Source organism: Triticum urartu, unplaced genomic scaffold (assembly GCF_003073215.2).
Source record: "Triticum urartu cultivar G1812 unplaced genomic scaffold, Tu2.1 TuUngrouped_contig_7428, whole genome shotgun sequence".
NCBI lineage: Eukaryota > Viridiplantae > Streptophyta > Magnoliopsida > Poales > Poaceae > Triticum > Triticum urartu.
In genome coordinates, this window is record NW_024118270.1 from 932 (window position 1) to 16,048 (window position 15,117).

The 15,117-nt window shown below is 48.5% G+C and overlaps 1 protein-coding gene across 3 annotated transcripts; it reads left to right on the forward strand.

Annotated features, from left to right (window-relative positions):
• The first annotated feature begins 663 nt into the window (after positions 1–663).
• On the forward strand, positions 664–9,315 carry LOC125531540. Of its 3 annotated transcripts, XR_007293313.1 has the most exons (3): positions 669–1,697; positions 1,837–1,878; positions 8,764–9,315. XR_007293313.1 is itself a non-coding variant. In XM_048695912.1 (2 exons), exons 1-2 carry the CDS (start codon positions 1,874–1,876, stop codon positions 9,166–9,168), a joined length of 438 nt encoding a protein of 145 aa, XP_048551869.1. In that variant the 5' UTR covers positions 1,859–1,873; the 3' UTR covers positions 9,169–9,315. The 3 variants fall into 3 exon arrangements, 1 of the variants encoding a protein (XP_048551869.1); XR_007293312.1 differs by having other exon boundaries at positions 664–1,878; XM_048695912.1 differs by lacking the exon at positions 669–1,697 and having other exon boundaries at positions 1,859–1,906.
• The last annotated feature ends 5,802 nt before the right edge of the window (positions 9,316–15,117 follow it).

Below are 15,117 nucleotides of genomic sequence, written 5' to 3' on the forward strand. Positions count from 1 at the left end.
TGATGATTGTTAGCGAACGTGCTTCTGTAGTGGTCTTATTATTTAGGCTAGACTAGTGAGATTCTGTTGTAACAGCCTGTATATATGTACCCGTGTAACCCCAATCAATAAGCAAGGAAGTGTTACATGATCTCTCTCTCACTACCCTTGTTCAGACTCCAACATGGTATCAGTTTGAATCTCACGATCCACATCTTTCGCTGCTCCTCTCTCCTCCCCACCCTCCACGATCACCATAAGCACTTCCTCCTCTGTCTCCTCCTCCGGCGACTCGGAGTCTGACGACCAGTTCCAGCTTCCTGTCGCCACCCAAACCCTCCCCACCACCCAGGTCCAGTCCCTTCGCATCCGTGACCATGTGCTGGTTACTCTGGATTTCGAGAAGGAAAACTACGGTAACAGCGATGGCTATTCATTTAAGTCTTCGGGTAGCACCACCAGATCTTCAACAAGGTGGAAATTCTCGTATTTCGTATGTACATGTTCCTGCGGCTCCGATGAGTAGTTATTTATATCGCGACAGCTATAAACAGTTCCTTGTTCCCGGCCTCTGGCGCCGTTAGTTCCTCTCCGCCGTCGCCAAGTTTGGCCTCACCGCCCACGTCGACGGCTCGCCCGCCCCGGCGACTTGGCGCCGTCGCGTCCCCCCCCCCCTCGCCAAGTTTGGCCTCACCGCCCACGTCGACGGCTCGCCGGCCCAGGCGACTTCCTACTGGGTTCTCATTGACTTCGCCGTCCTCTCTTGGTACAACGCCATCGTGACTCCGTCGACGTTGGAGATCGTCGTCGATCGCAAGGATACATCGTATTCCCTCTGGCGCTCGCTTCGCTCTCTCTTCCGTAGCAACTGCGACGCCCGGATCACCTACCTCCTCGACGAGTTCCACAACTTTACCCAAGGCGATCTCTTCGTCGTCGACTACACCTCCCGGCTTAAGACCATGGCTGACACCCTCCAGGATCTTGGCCACTGCCTCAAGGACCGCAAGCTCGTTCACAACGTGCTCCGCAGCCTCGACAAGCGTCTCCAACACGTCGTCCCGCACATGACCCGCGGCCGTCGCCCCTCCTTCACCAAAAGTTCTGGGCGACTGGCCATACAATACTTCAAACAGTGATTTCCATTGAAGCGCTGAATGAGGGCTGGTGTTTATACCAAAACTCAGCAAGAGACAACCATTGAGCCCGCTTAACTGGACATGCATGAATAAAACAACGCAAATAGGCCTCCAGGCATTCAGTGACTCTTGGACTGACCATCAGTTTGGGGATGATGAGAAGAACTCATGCGTAGCTTTGGTCCGTGTGAGTGCTGCCATTTTCTTCCAAAACCGGCTGGAAAGATAAGGTCTTGATCTATCACAATTGACTCAGTTAAGTGGGCCACAACCAGAACACAGTTGAAACGTCCAGAGCGAGGCAACACTTCTCCAAAATCCATTGTGAGCATTTGCCAAAACTTGCAGGGAACAAGCAAAGGCTCTGAAAGTCCTGGATAGCAAGTTCGATCAGGTTTGGCTCACTGACAAACCATACACTCTTGAACATACTTTTTCACCCAAGCCCTCATGTGCTTCCAGTAAAAAAGTTACTTCAGACGGTGAAGAGTAACTGGAATGCCAGAGTGGCCCCCAATAGGACTGGTATGAAAGGCATCCAACAATTTGGGGACCAGGTTCATGTCAGGAGGAAGCCAGGTACGATCTTTACAACGGATCAAACCATCCCTGAGAGAAAAATGATCGTCTTCAGAAATTTGCACTGCTAATTTGACTAGTAATTCCTGAGCTTCAATATTTTCTTGGTAGACATCTAAGATCTCTTGTATCCAAGCAGGTTGGTGAGGAGATATAGCCAGTAACTGATCATCAAGATGAGGTTTGTGAGACAAAGCATCCGCAGCACGGTTGTCCACTCCTTTGTTGTACTTTATTTTGAACTGTAGGCCCAATAGTTTGGTGAACACATTTTGTTGCCAAGTTGTGTGCAGCTCTGGTCCTCTAAATGTGCCAGACTATTGTGGTCAGTTAGAATGAGAAATTCAACATGCTGTAGATAAGTTCTCCATTGCTCCACTGCAAGTAACATGGCCATATATTGATTTTCATATGTGGATAATCCTTTGCTCATAAAAGCGATTGGATGGCCTTTTTGAAGCAATACTGCCCCTACTCCAGCATTACATGCATCTGTTTCAATAACAAACTGTTGGCTGAAATCTGGCAAGGACAAAACAGGTGCAGTATTGAGAGCCAACTTCGGTTGCTCGAAAGTAGACTGCCTTTGGAGACCAAACAAAAGGAACATGTTTCCGGAGAAGGTTTGTTAAAGGCTGGTTAATCATTCCATAGTATCTAACAAACTTAAGGTGGTAGCCTGATAACCAAGAAATCCACGGTATTCTTTCAAATTGTTAGATATAGGCCAATTATTCACATCTGCTATCTTACTTGGATCAGTGGAAACACCCTTCTCAGAGACTACATATCCCAAATAAGGGATACTGTGTTGAGGGAAAGCACACTTGGATCCTTTGACCTTCTACTGATGCTGCTGCAATAATTGTAACACTTGCTGCACATGCTGGAGATGATCCTCAAAAGTGGCACTGTATACAAGGATATCATCGAAGAAAACAATATCAAAAGTGGCAGTTTGTCATTCATGATTGACTGGAATGTTCCTAGTGCTCCTGTCAACCCAAACGCCATGACATTATCTGAACACGCAGTATCCAAGTCGACAATCCTTTGAACAGCAACAATCATATGAACATTGAATTTAAACCATCTACAAATCTAGTAGTATAGTGCAACATATCTGGATCAGGTTCATAAGCTGTCAACTGATCCGTAAGTTCAGAAAACTGACTGATATATTCCTCAACAGAAACAGTCTGTCGAAGATAATACACCCTGTGCACTAAGGAATCATGTGATTGCGCCCAAATCGGCTAATCGCCGCTGCACAGAAATCATCCCATGAGGCTCGCACACAGCATGCCACTGCTCCCTCGAACCGCATTGCAGCCACCGCGATCCATAGATCCGGGTTGGTACCAAACATCTCAAAGTAATCAACGCATTTGGTTTATCACAACTTCGGATTCTCGCCATCGAATCGCAGAAATCCACTGACGGTGGTTTCAGTGGCCTGATGACAAGGACAAACCACTCTCGTGTTGCAAAATACTAGAGAAGGACAAACTCGGGCATGGTAAATTGGCGAATAGCTTGTGCTGGAGGAGGGATGTAAGGCGTTGTCGCGCCCAATCCCGTCCCCGTGTAGTCATAGACAAGCGGTGCCTCTGGGCCGGTCTCCGAGCCTTCCCTTGGCGCCCTGTCAAACAGATCCAACTAGATAACTCCCCGCGCGTTGCTGCGGGAAGTTACCATGTTCTAAAAACTCATGAGGTGTATTCCTAAAGGACAAATAAAATATGAGAAGGGAAGTAATTTTACCGCTTTAGTGGGATGCTTGTGAGCTTATGCCAAACATATTTGCAAAAATCATTGTTCTATATTATTTCAATCTCACAAACTACAGAAATCTTGTCAACCAATGAAACAATTGTATTTATGCATTCATTTTTCAAAGTATCATCACAAAGTTCCAAAAATAATTTGATGTATGGTTTATGGACAACAACGCAAATCATGGACAAAAACTCCTTGGCCATGCAAGCATACTTACAACACATACATCATGGAGGGAAACTTCAAGCGAAAGCATAGGAACTAAAGCTTGCAGCCATACGTCAAGCATACATCTTCAGGAAGCAGACCTCATAGAAAATCTAACCCGTGCCCAAGCTGCAGCAGCTAGATCGCCTATGATAGAACCTGCACACCGGGAGATCAGAAGCCTTCTAGTAGATTTTTATTCCATATCACCAGGGACCACAACTCTGAAGCTCGCAGTTCAGCAAAGATAGCACTTGAGGACGATAGTTCAAATGCTCCCAGGCTGAATTGTAGCAATCCGGATCATTATAACAGATAATGCCCCTTTAGTCAGGTTATCACGCATGTACATCTATAGGACAATGTTATCACTTATGTGTAGTAATGAAATCGGTAAGAAAACTTGATATATGTACAAAGATAGATACAGATCTAAAACAGCATACACATCAATTTAATATGCATAATCTGTTGAAAGGAGAGATATTGCATGAGGTCTTGGGACATAAGAACATACACAACAAACAATCGGAACAATAAAAGGAACATTACTTTCCTAGCACTGTACATAAAAAAACTAAATACACCATGTTTGGCAAGTTTGCATGCATGCTTCGGAATTTATTTGCGGCAGCTTCACCTATAATGTTACTGTGAAGGAGACAAAAGGTTGCTGATAGCCTGATACAAAAGAGAGATGACTTAGTATATGACCATAATAAAAATATGACCTGGTAATGTTACTATGAAGATATTAGCAGGAATAAGACTGGGCATAAAGACACCTGGTAGTGCCTCAATATATTTGGTGGTAGGGAAACGCTTTTGAAATCGCACGCTTCTTGGATGTACGCATCAGACTTAGGAAAAGAATGGCAGGTGACAATTATTATATAATTAAGATCACTGGCCTACTTTGTTTTTCATCATACAACTTGTTGATAGACATTCAAAAAGAATGTACACATAGGGTAGATAGCAATTACAGAAGTATAAAACAGAGCTTTCTCAACAAAATCAGCTATTGTATGAAAAATGAACCATGATAGAACTGGTCGTTCAATCTATATAATGCAAAAGATTATGAAGATAGCAATGTATCATACCTATCAAGAAGAGACACCGGACATTATTCTTACAACACACAAATGAGATTTCTTTAAATAAAATGGATCATAAATTTATTGAATTCATTTTTCTTCCAAAGATGCAAATAATGACCTGCTATATGAACTAATGAATTTGTTATCAATGACTGCATCAAAGTTGAAGACATAATTGGTACACAATGGAGCATAAAGATTACCTAGATTCATTTTCAACCCAAATCTGCCACCAGTTTCTCATCAAAGACCTTGCCGACATATAGATTAAAACATCTGCACAAACAAACGTTAGATGGATTGGGGGTTTTATAATTGCCAAGCAACTGCAGCCCGAGATATTGTGGTAGTTGCCCTGGAAACAAAAGATAAATCAAAACTTTTCCCGAGAATATCAATTGAAAGTATGTACATCAACAACAGTAACAGAATCATTCGAGAAATTTATGGGATATTGGGAGTGAGGGAGAAAGTATGTACATCAAAAACAGTAACAGAATCATTCGAGAAATTTATGGGGTATTGGGAGTGAGGGAGAGAAGAGCGAAGGGCAAGCTCGGGAGGCTGGTAGATACATGTCCCATATAGCCTTGTAGGAGTCGAGAACCTTAGAAGGAGGAGGATTGCTTACCTACAAAAGGGGCAAAGGAGGCAAGGTCATTGTGAATCAATTAGTTTCTTCTGTATTTTTTTATCATGATTCACTTCATAATAGATGGATACATCAGAAATCACAGAAATAAAAAATACCTAGAAAAGAAACCACTCAAACTCCCATTACATGGACCCACCTAATATATAGCTTCTCACGGCATCTTCCTTCTTCATATGAGCAGTGAAGGAATATGTCCCTGCCGCCGTTCTGGGAGATGAAGCGGAACCCCTTTGTTTTCCATCCCTGTGCAATTGTTGTATGGAGTAAACGCAGGAGACGACACCAATCATACTATACACGTGCTTTTGATGTCTATAATGCAAGAGGGAACACATGATTAACTGTGAGTAACCTGGACAACATGACACGATTTCGAATCAAAGGTGCAGACACCAACCTGATGTTGGAGACGCTGGGAGCGATGTCGCTACTATTGAAAGGGGCAGGGGAAGTCGTTCGAGAGCCGGCAGCCGCGTCTCTTCTGGGTAACTGAGCGGTGGTGGAGGTCGCTGTTGAGGAGGTAGTTGCGGTGGCTGACGTTGGGCGCCTCGAGCCTGCAAGGTAGCGGTGAGATCCCGATGCATCTGCTGCACCTTCCGGCGGCGGATCTGACCGGCGCACGTGGATCCGTGGAGGGACGTGTTGTATGGCAACCGGTGACAGAGAAGCTCAATCATTGTCCGTCGAAGGAGGAGGCGTTCGCGCACCAGATCTGGCTGGGGCTTGGGTGAATGCTGGAGGGTTGGGTTGTAGGCCGCCGTCCGGTGGTGCATCGGTGTGGGTTGTGATGGTGTCGCCTGCTCTGCCCCAGGATACATATTGAAGAGCAGGGAGATGGACCGATGGGCTTCTCTTCGTCAGTTTTTACACCGAGGCCCGCTTCAATTAATTACCAGAGTTGAATCACATGATTCGTTCAATTGTCTCAAGAAAAAAAACATGATTCGTTGAAAAGATGTTGAGGTGGCAAGGCTGCTGATGTGGATAGGCTGCATGTCAAGAGAAATAACATAGTGGGGATGAACTATTTAGGTATTATAGATTCGCCGATGTAGGAGGTGGGACCCTCGGCAGCTCGAAGCTCCTGGATCTGCTTGAGGAGGTCCGTGTCATCGCCATCAGTGTTAGCTTGCATGTCGTTGATGATGGTGCTGACCGCTGCACCAACCGCTCCGTCGACCACCGCATCAACAAAACACGCCATCGCCGCACGTACCGCGCTCCCCGTCGCCGTCACAATGAGCGCGCCGAGCTCCTTCTGGTGACGAAGGTGGGCTGCTTCGCTTGCCTAACTGAGCGTCTCATAGATCGCCTCTCCTTCTGGAGTCAAGTACTCCATGAGCTCTTGCTGTCGCCGCTAGACGCGTGTCATGCAGATGATCCGACGTGAGGTGGGTGAAATTTTTGGCTCTACCAACTGTTAGTTACAGGATGGTGAATCGGAGGTAGGCTATGGGATCATTTCAAATTCACTAGGTGGGGTGTTTGTCTTGCTTACAAGGGAAGGGACAAGGAAAGGATTGCAAGTCAATGACTGCTAGCCGTTTATCAATTAGCCACCTAATACGGAATCAACGAAGGTATTTATAATCCTCACGTTAGGACCCAATCCCCATTGCGGGTCAATGGCTGACGGGCTCTCTCGCTGGGCTCTCTTACTGGGCTGGCCCTCCTTGGTGATGAAGGTTGCACTTGTGTCGTTTCTAGTCAGTGCAGGCCCAGTGCTAACATTGATTCCCACCAGGCCATCACTGTGACTGGGCCACCATCAGGGACGGAGCTAGGAATTTTATTTGAGGGAGCTCACTGAAACATCTAAAGCATTGAGGGGGGCCATACATAGGAATTTAGTGGTCAAATTCATCAAATCCACGCACTACATAGGTGTAGTTTGAGAAATTTTCACAGCATGGGGGGAGCCATGGCCCCGGCTCGCCCCCTTCTGGCTCCATCCCTGGCCACCATACTGTCACTTTCTTGCCTTCGCCCCTTCTACTTAAATCTGGGCTACAGATGGGAAGATGGACATGTGGGGCTGGGTTGGCCTGTTTTCGCTTGTTCTCTGTTGTTTGCCTATTTTGCTTGTGTTCATTTGAAATGTATCACTGTTAATATGGACAGTCTCCAAGATGCAACTCCGACCATTACTATGATGTGAATATATTGTTAAAAAGTAGAAAATCACATAATTATGATATTTTTCATGACAAATCAAACGTATTACTCGTGCTATTAATTTTGAATAATATTATCCTCATTTAAGTAATCTCAACTATCATTTTATATATATATATATATATAGTTGATGTTAGATAAGTTTGATGGCACACCTTAACTAGAAGCTTGGTAATTGTATCGTTGTCTCAGATTTGTTGGGATCATGTCTTAGCGCCGTGAAGAATGCAAACTTTGACCTGCATTTTTATTCAGACATGACACATGTTCTGCGATCCCATTCCTTGATCTGATCGACCAGGTTTCTGGTAACTATGGGCCGTTATACCTGTTGGGAAATCTCTCGGTAGACGAAAATTCATCGTATTCTCTTTACATCGAATGACCCAATTGTTATGATTATATTTTTCTAAAATTGTACTCCCTCCGTTCGCAAATATAAGATGTTCTAACTTTTTTTTTTCTGAATCGGATGTATATAGACACGTTTTAGTATGTTTGTTCACTCATTTCAGTCTGTCTATAGTCCATATTGAAATATCCAAAACATCTTATATTTGTGAACGGAGGGTGTATCTATATGCTATGTTTGCCCAATAAGATCACAGTATCACACCATTGTGAATAAAATGCCTTACCGCTCATCCATATTAGGTGAACCGATTCGTTATATTGCTGAATTTATGCTCAGTGACACCAACGCATTATCAAATCCTAGAACAAGTAGTCAACTGTAACTATATAGTTATAACATACGGTGTACTTGTTAGCGAATGCTGAAAGCGTGAAGATACATTGGCAACAGTATTAGTTATAATGTTACTTGGTTTGGCTTCCTACTGGAGGGTGGCTGTTGAGCATGTGTTGGAAAGGCAGTTCACTTTTGCTAGATCGAAACTTAAAAGAGTTCTTGTAGTTGAATCTCAAATCAAATTGTCTGTACAATATCTCATCTATAGGAGGCCTGGAGAGTTGTTAACTCAAAGAAGTGGAGTCGCAAGCACTTCTCCTCTGCAGGAAGTGCATGCAAGGCTGATTTCTGAAGGATAAACTTCATATATCATTCTATCAATTTTTTTCCCTCACACGATTGTAATAAGCCTGAATTTGCCACAACTGTCTCATTGAATTTGCCTCTTTTTTTCAGCTCGAATGTATTTCCTGTGGTTACACATGGTTTTCGTCAAGAGATGCCATCTCATCGCTGACGGTCGATACTCCAAGTTCTGGTGGGAATGTAGGCACCGCTCCCTGGGCAACAGCAAAGTTTGATGTCCTTCAGAAGCAGCTGGTGAGCCCTCGGGATCAGCCAGACAATAAGGCAAGTGCTGATGCTCTCCAGAAGAACACGGTGGCATCCATTCCTAAACTTGAGAGGCAGAAATCATTCATCAAACCGAAGCTAGAGGAGCCCTCTGCACCCACACTGGAGAAACAGAAGGCGTTCACCAAGCTAAAGCCGGAGGAACCCTCTGCACCCACACTGGAGAAACAGAAGGCGTTCACCAAGCCAAAGCCGGAGGAACCCTCTGCACCTTCGGCTAGTCATTAGTGAATGATCATGGGCGTTGCAATGTTTCAGAGATTGTACACCGGCAGCTCCTAAACATTCAGTAGAAGCATGAATAGGATGACAACACTTTCTTGTAGTCTATCGTTAAAAATTTCGTTAAAACTAGTTTCATACTTCCACAAGCTACTTTTGATCTCACTCTTGTTACGGTTGGCACTAAAAAACTCTTAGGGCAAAAGCCACCAGTGAGGGCCAAGTGGTTGGCTCTAGGTGATTTCAACCAAATATATCGTGCAAGAGACGAGCGGAATGTTAACAGAAGATCCATTTGCAGAATTACCGCTTCACATAGAGTAATAAAAGGACAAACCAAGATGACTCTACAGAACCGTGAGCTCAGGAGACCCATTTGCAGAATTACCGTTTCACATACTGTAATAAGGGGACAAACCTTATTGCTGCTTGACATGGAGTAACGAGGGTAAAGCCGGCCCATTTTGTCTGGTTTTGTCGTGTGTCTGTGTGGATGCATATCCGGTCTAAACACTAGACAAACTGTCGCGCGTCCGCTCGGTGTCTTGCTCGGGGCTGAATTTGGGGTGGATTTGCGTCCACACGGACACGAGATGGACATGTCATACATTAGCTTGGTGTCTAACTTGGGTCCGTGCGTTGGCCACCTAACCATCACCTACCTCATATTTAATTCCACACGGGTGGGAGGCTTTGCACGTGAGCCACCTAACCTTCCCTCGTTCTTTTCTTAATGTCACACGTCCGATGGGGTCGTCCAGTCCACTTCCTAATTTCTTCTTCCCTCTGCCCCTAGTTGCCCGACAACCCTAGCTGTTGGGCTGCGCTAGATGCATTGGCTGCAATATAAAATTTTCCTACGCGCAGATCAACCAGGAACATGCTAATGGAGACGAATCACGTGATCAATATCACTAGTCGCACATTGCCATGCAGCGGAAGTAGAGTTGGGGCATCACATTTTCTGAGTCGTCTCCTCGTCGATTCCTCGAACATCCAGTCGTCGGATCCCACGAACAGGTTTGCCGGAGCGGTGTAAGTGCCTCGCCTATATCTGCGCATGCAGGAGGAACATCGTGCGGTGGAACACTAGGTTCGGTCGCACAGCGGGCGACGAGTGGATGTGGCTAATTGCAACACATGCAAAGCCCTAACAAAAAACACTGAAGCGATCAACTGAATACGTGTGCCGCACCTCCATTATATATAAGCATCCATCGCGGGCTCAACACATGGGCCCCACATGTCTACTCGGCCCAGATCCAAGTTCAGGTCGAATCACATCCGACCCATGAAGTCGAATCAGACCTCGTAGGTTCCTTCCCTTAAGTGTGCGACCCCTTAGGTTCATGTTGGCTTGGTCGCAAGCCAGATCACATCCGACCTGCTCGGTTGGTAGCGGCCTCTAGCAAAGCATGCCAAGCACCAAGCAGACAATGAAGCTGGTTTGGTGAACATGTACAACGTGTCACACTTCTATTCCCTTTGCCTCACGATATGTGTTGTCGGGCTCAAGACGAATCGGTCATCCTTGTTGCAGCTCGAACTCTTTCTCATTCCAATGATGCCGACCTACAACCGGATTATCTCAAACTCATGTTGCGTGGCCATACTTATCGAGGTCGGATTACACGAGGGGCCCAAAGTATATATCTTCAGATCAGAGGGGCAAATCCCATCTTGCTTGACCAATGTCTCGCGACATGGGTCTGGACAAGCCCAAAACCAACCTTTATAACTACACACTTTCAGAGTAGCGTTTGGTCGGCCCAAAGCAGGTCGGTCACCGTCCCGAGTCCATGCGCCAGCTCAGGTCTTAGGACACAGAACAAATGTTGTACTAGTTACTCACAGATGACCTATCGCCGCGTCTCATGGTTGGGTCTGTCCGACCTAATGTCCATCTGAGCTCGGATCCGGTCACACATATTCGACATAGGATCCGACCAGGTCCATGCAGTCCGTTAACATATAATGCTCCATGGTTAGCGAGATCCAGCCTTCTATCGTGTTGCTGTCGGGCCCGTGGGACTAGGGGTACCCAGGCCCGTCCCAAGGCGCGATGCTCGGTGCGAGTCCGGTACGACCCATCTTCAAGACTTCAAGAGCAAGAACCTCGTGAGGGCCCCCGCTTCGCGAGGCGCCCAACGACGAGCTACCCAGGAGCTCCAGAGGCCTCGTGCTCGGCGGCATCCCCAAGCTGCCTCCCGAGGCCTCCTCGCGGGTGGATACCCTGAGGGCGCCAAGTCCCGCCTCGCGGTGCACGTGGGTGATGCGAGCCACAACGAGCAGCACCAGAGCCGTGCCAGCAGGCGCGGATGGTGGAGCTTTCCTCTTCCGTGCTAAAGGAGCAGGGCAGCTCACCGGCTCCCAAAGTAATCTCTAAAGGTTGCTACTCCGGTGCAAGAAGACCAGGACCGCGGGCTCACTAGGACAAAGGTCATCGCCGAGGCCACCGACACGTCATGTCCAGAAGGTTTAGCACGCGGAGACTGCTTTTGCCAGGATAAGCTGTACTGCTGCCCCCTTCGAATTTGGCCATTGTGGCAACCCTTCCCGCTTAGAGTTTTGGGGGGAAGAGGACCAAGGCCAGTATAAGTATAGGTAGAGCGCCACCGTAGGAGGAGATCCATCCATCGAGTCCTGAGGCCTCTAAGGGCAGCCCACACTTGTACTCGCATGTTCATCCTCCCTCGCGAGGCAATCCACAAAATGCAGGAGTAGGGTCTTACACCTCAAGGTGACCCGAACTTGGGTAAACTGCCATGTCTCTGATCCTTCTTCCCTCTCGCTCGAGCATGTTGGAGCATCGCCGTGAGGCAGTGAGCAGCGAGGCCAAGCGTAGCGAAGTTCTGTGAGCACACCCCAGAGTTTGAACCTTTCTTGGGTCCTCGGAGCCCCAGTTCAAACATTTGGCACACCAGGTAGGGGTGTGCCCGAGTTCTTCCGCTGCACTCCGGCCTCTGCTCCGCTGCCACCATGGTCGACGCTCGTCATGCTCGAGCTGAGTGCCGTGCAACTCGTGTCGCCCAAACAGAGCCCATGGGCCGCGGTGGCCGCCGCCACTCTGCCCAGACGCGACCAACGCCGCTATTGACCCTGCCGCCCATGAGCAGCAGGACTCCTCCCTGCACTCCTCCGTGTGTCAGGACGGTCACACCGCCACGACATCACTCGCCGCTGCTACGGGCTCGTCCCCCCACGGTCTTCAGGGGCCGATGAATGCGCAGGCCGCGATGCTCATGGTGCGCGAGCTTCTTCATTACTGCCCGACCAACAACGGCTATGACGTCTGGCTTGGCTGCATCATCGAGCTTGTCAACGCTGCGGGAGAGGCCCTGATGCCCTCTCACTCGCTTCACCCTCCGCCATCCCAGGCTGCGCCGTCCCGCGCTGGAGATGGGGCGCATGGGGCACCTTCACCATCTCCGCTGCGCGGCGACATCGTCGAGCCTCGACGCGAAGCGCGCCCGCGTGACCCGCTACGGAACGCCTGCACCAGCCTAGGACGCGGCCAGCTGCCAGATCATTCACTGCCCGCCCTCGCATACGGTGCCCCTTCAAGCAGAGTTGGCTGTCGGGCCCTCACTCGCGAGCTGCGCCCGGTGGTTTGGCCCGCCAAGTTCAAGCCATACCTGCCTCCGCGCTATGATGGCGGCCCCAACCCTACGGAGTTCCTCCAGTTCTACGCGCTGAGCATTGAGGCCGCAAATGGTGACGACAAGGTCATGGCAAACTAGTTTCCCATGGCCCTTAAGGACGACGCACACTCCTGGTTCATGAACCTGCCCGAAGAGTCAATCTCTTCGTGGGCTGAGCTGTGCGAGCTGTTCATCGCCAACTTTAGAGGAACCCACAGCCGTGTCCTCACCATGAGCGACCTGTAGTGCGTGAAGTAGCGCCCGACGAGACCATCCGCTAGTACATCGAGCTCTTCAGCCAAGTGTGCCACAAGATCCCGCGCGCCTTGGACGAGGCCATCATCATGGCATTCACCAATGGAGTCAAGGACGTTCACATGTGATAGAAGCTTGCCATCCATGACCACCTGAGTATGGCCCTGGAGCTATTCAACCTCGCAGACAAGTGCGCCAAGGCTGAGGAGGGCCGCCTCTTCCTCAACAATGACCCGATGCGCCCCTCGACAACAACAAGGCCAAGGGAAAGGAGGTCAAGCGCAAGGGCCCTGTCGTGCTGGCGACTGAGCCCGAGCAAAAGCGCGGCTACATTCGCAATGAGCCCAAAGGGAGCAGCCACCTGTTCCGCACCTACCACAACGTGCGCGCGCACAACACCAACGACTGCCAGGAGCTCAGGGCGCTCCGCGACGAGCGCTTGGGCCATTGTCCTGACCACGACGATCATGGCGCTGGCTGCGGAGGCGGCCGCGGCGTCGGCCGGTAGGATAACTACAATGGCAACCCGTGCCAGGCCTGGCGTGACCAGCCCCTCGATGGACCATAGCGTGACCAGCCTCGCGAGGATGGTTGGAACGACCGGCCTCGCGAGGGCGCTTGGAGTGATAAGCCTCGTGAGGCGCGCCCTCAGGGCCACGCTGCCCTTCCACCGCTGCCGTCGCCCCTAGAAGGAACGATGACAACTAGCGTGACGAGGGGGCCGGGGCCTACCAGGAGCCTCGCATGATAGCTTGTATCCTCGGCGGAGCTCAGGCTCCCACGTCCAACCGCATCTTCAAGCAATTCTTTCGCGAGGTAAATGCTTCCCTCCCGAGGGTCGAGGCCGCGGGGCTCCTCAAGTGGTTGCAGTACGCTGTCGCCTTCGACTCCAAGGACCACCTCAGGTGCACAGCCACCGCCGGCGCGCTCCCCATGCTGTGCACGCCCATCACCAGCAACGTCTCTGTCACCAAGACCCTTATCGATGGTGGCGCTGGCCTCAACGTCCTCTCCATCGAGACCTTTGAAACGCTCCAAGTGCCTTATGACCAGCTCATGCCCACCAGGCTCTTCTCAGGGTGACCAACGGCTCCACCACTCCTCTGGGGCAGGTGCGTGATACGTCTTTTGCATCATGTTTACCTACTATTATTTATAATATTTTTATGCATAATAATGCCTTTTGGAGTAATTCTAATGCCTTCTCTCTCATAATATGCAAGGTTCACACAAAGAGGGAGAATTTCGACAGCTGGAAATCTGGACCTGAAAAAGCTACATCAGGCTACCAATTCTGCACAACTTCAAATGAGCTGAAACTTCATGAGGAATTTTTATGAAATAAATAAGAAATACTGGAGCAAATAACTACCGGAGGGGCCACCTGGTCAGTACAACGCGCCAGGGCGCGCCCTGGTGGGTTGTGCTCAGCCTAGCCCACCTCCGGTGCCCATCTTCTGGTATATAAGTCATTATGACCTAGAAAAAATAAGGAGAGGTTTTTCGGGACGAAGCACCGCCGTCTCGAGGCGGAACTTGGGCATGAGCACTTTTGCCCTCCAGCGGAGCGATTTTGTGGGGAACTTCCCTCTCGGAGGGGGAAATCATCATCATCATCACCAATAACTCTCCCATCTTGGGGAGGGAAATCTCCATCAACATCTTCAACATCATATCCTCTCAAACCCTAGTTCATCTCTTGTGTTCAATCTTTGTACCAGAACTATAGATTGGTACTTGTGGGTGACTAGTAGTGTTGATTACATCTTGTAGTTGATCACTATATGGTTTATTTGGTGGAGGATTATACGTTCAGATCCATTATGCTATTTAATACCCCTCTGATCTTGAGCATGATTATCATTTGTGAGTAGTTACTTTTGTTCTTGAGGTCACGGGAGAAATCTTGTTGCAAGTAATCATGTGAATTTTATATGTGTTTGATATTTTGATAGTATGTATGTTGTGATTCCCTTGGTGGTGTCATGTGAACGTCGACTACATGACACTTCACCATATTTGGGACAAAGGAATGCATTCTGGAGTAGTTATTAGATGA

Coding starts and splice junctions, on each gene's coding strand:
- LOC125531540 (XM_048695912.1), top strand. CDS start 1,874: ATGAGGTTTGTGAGACAAAGCATCCGCAGCACG. Junction 1,907..8,763: donor GACAAAGCATCCGCAGCACG/GTTGTCCACTCC, acceptor TCTTTTTTTCAG/CTCGAATGTATTTCCTGTGG.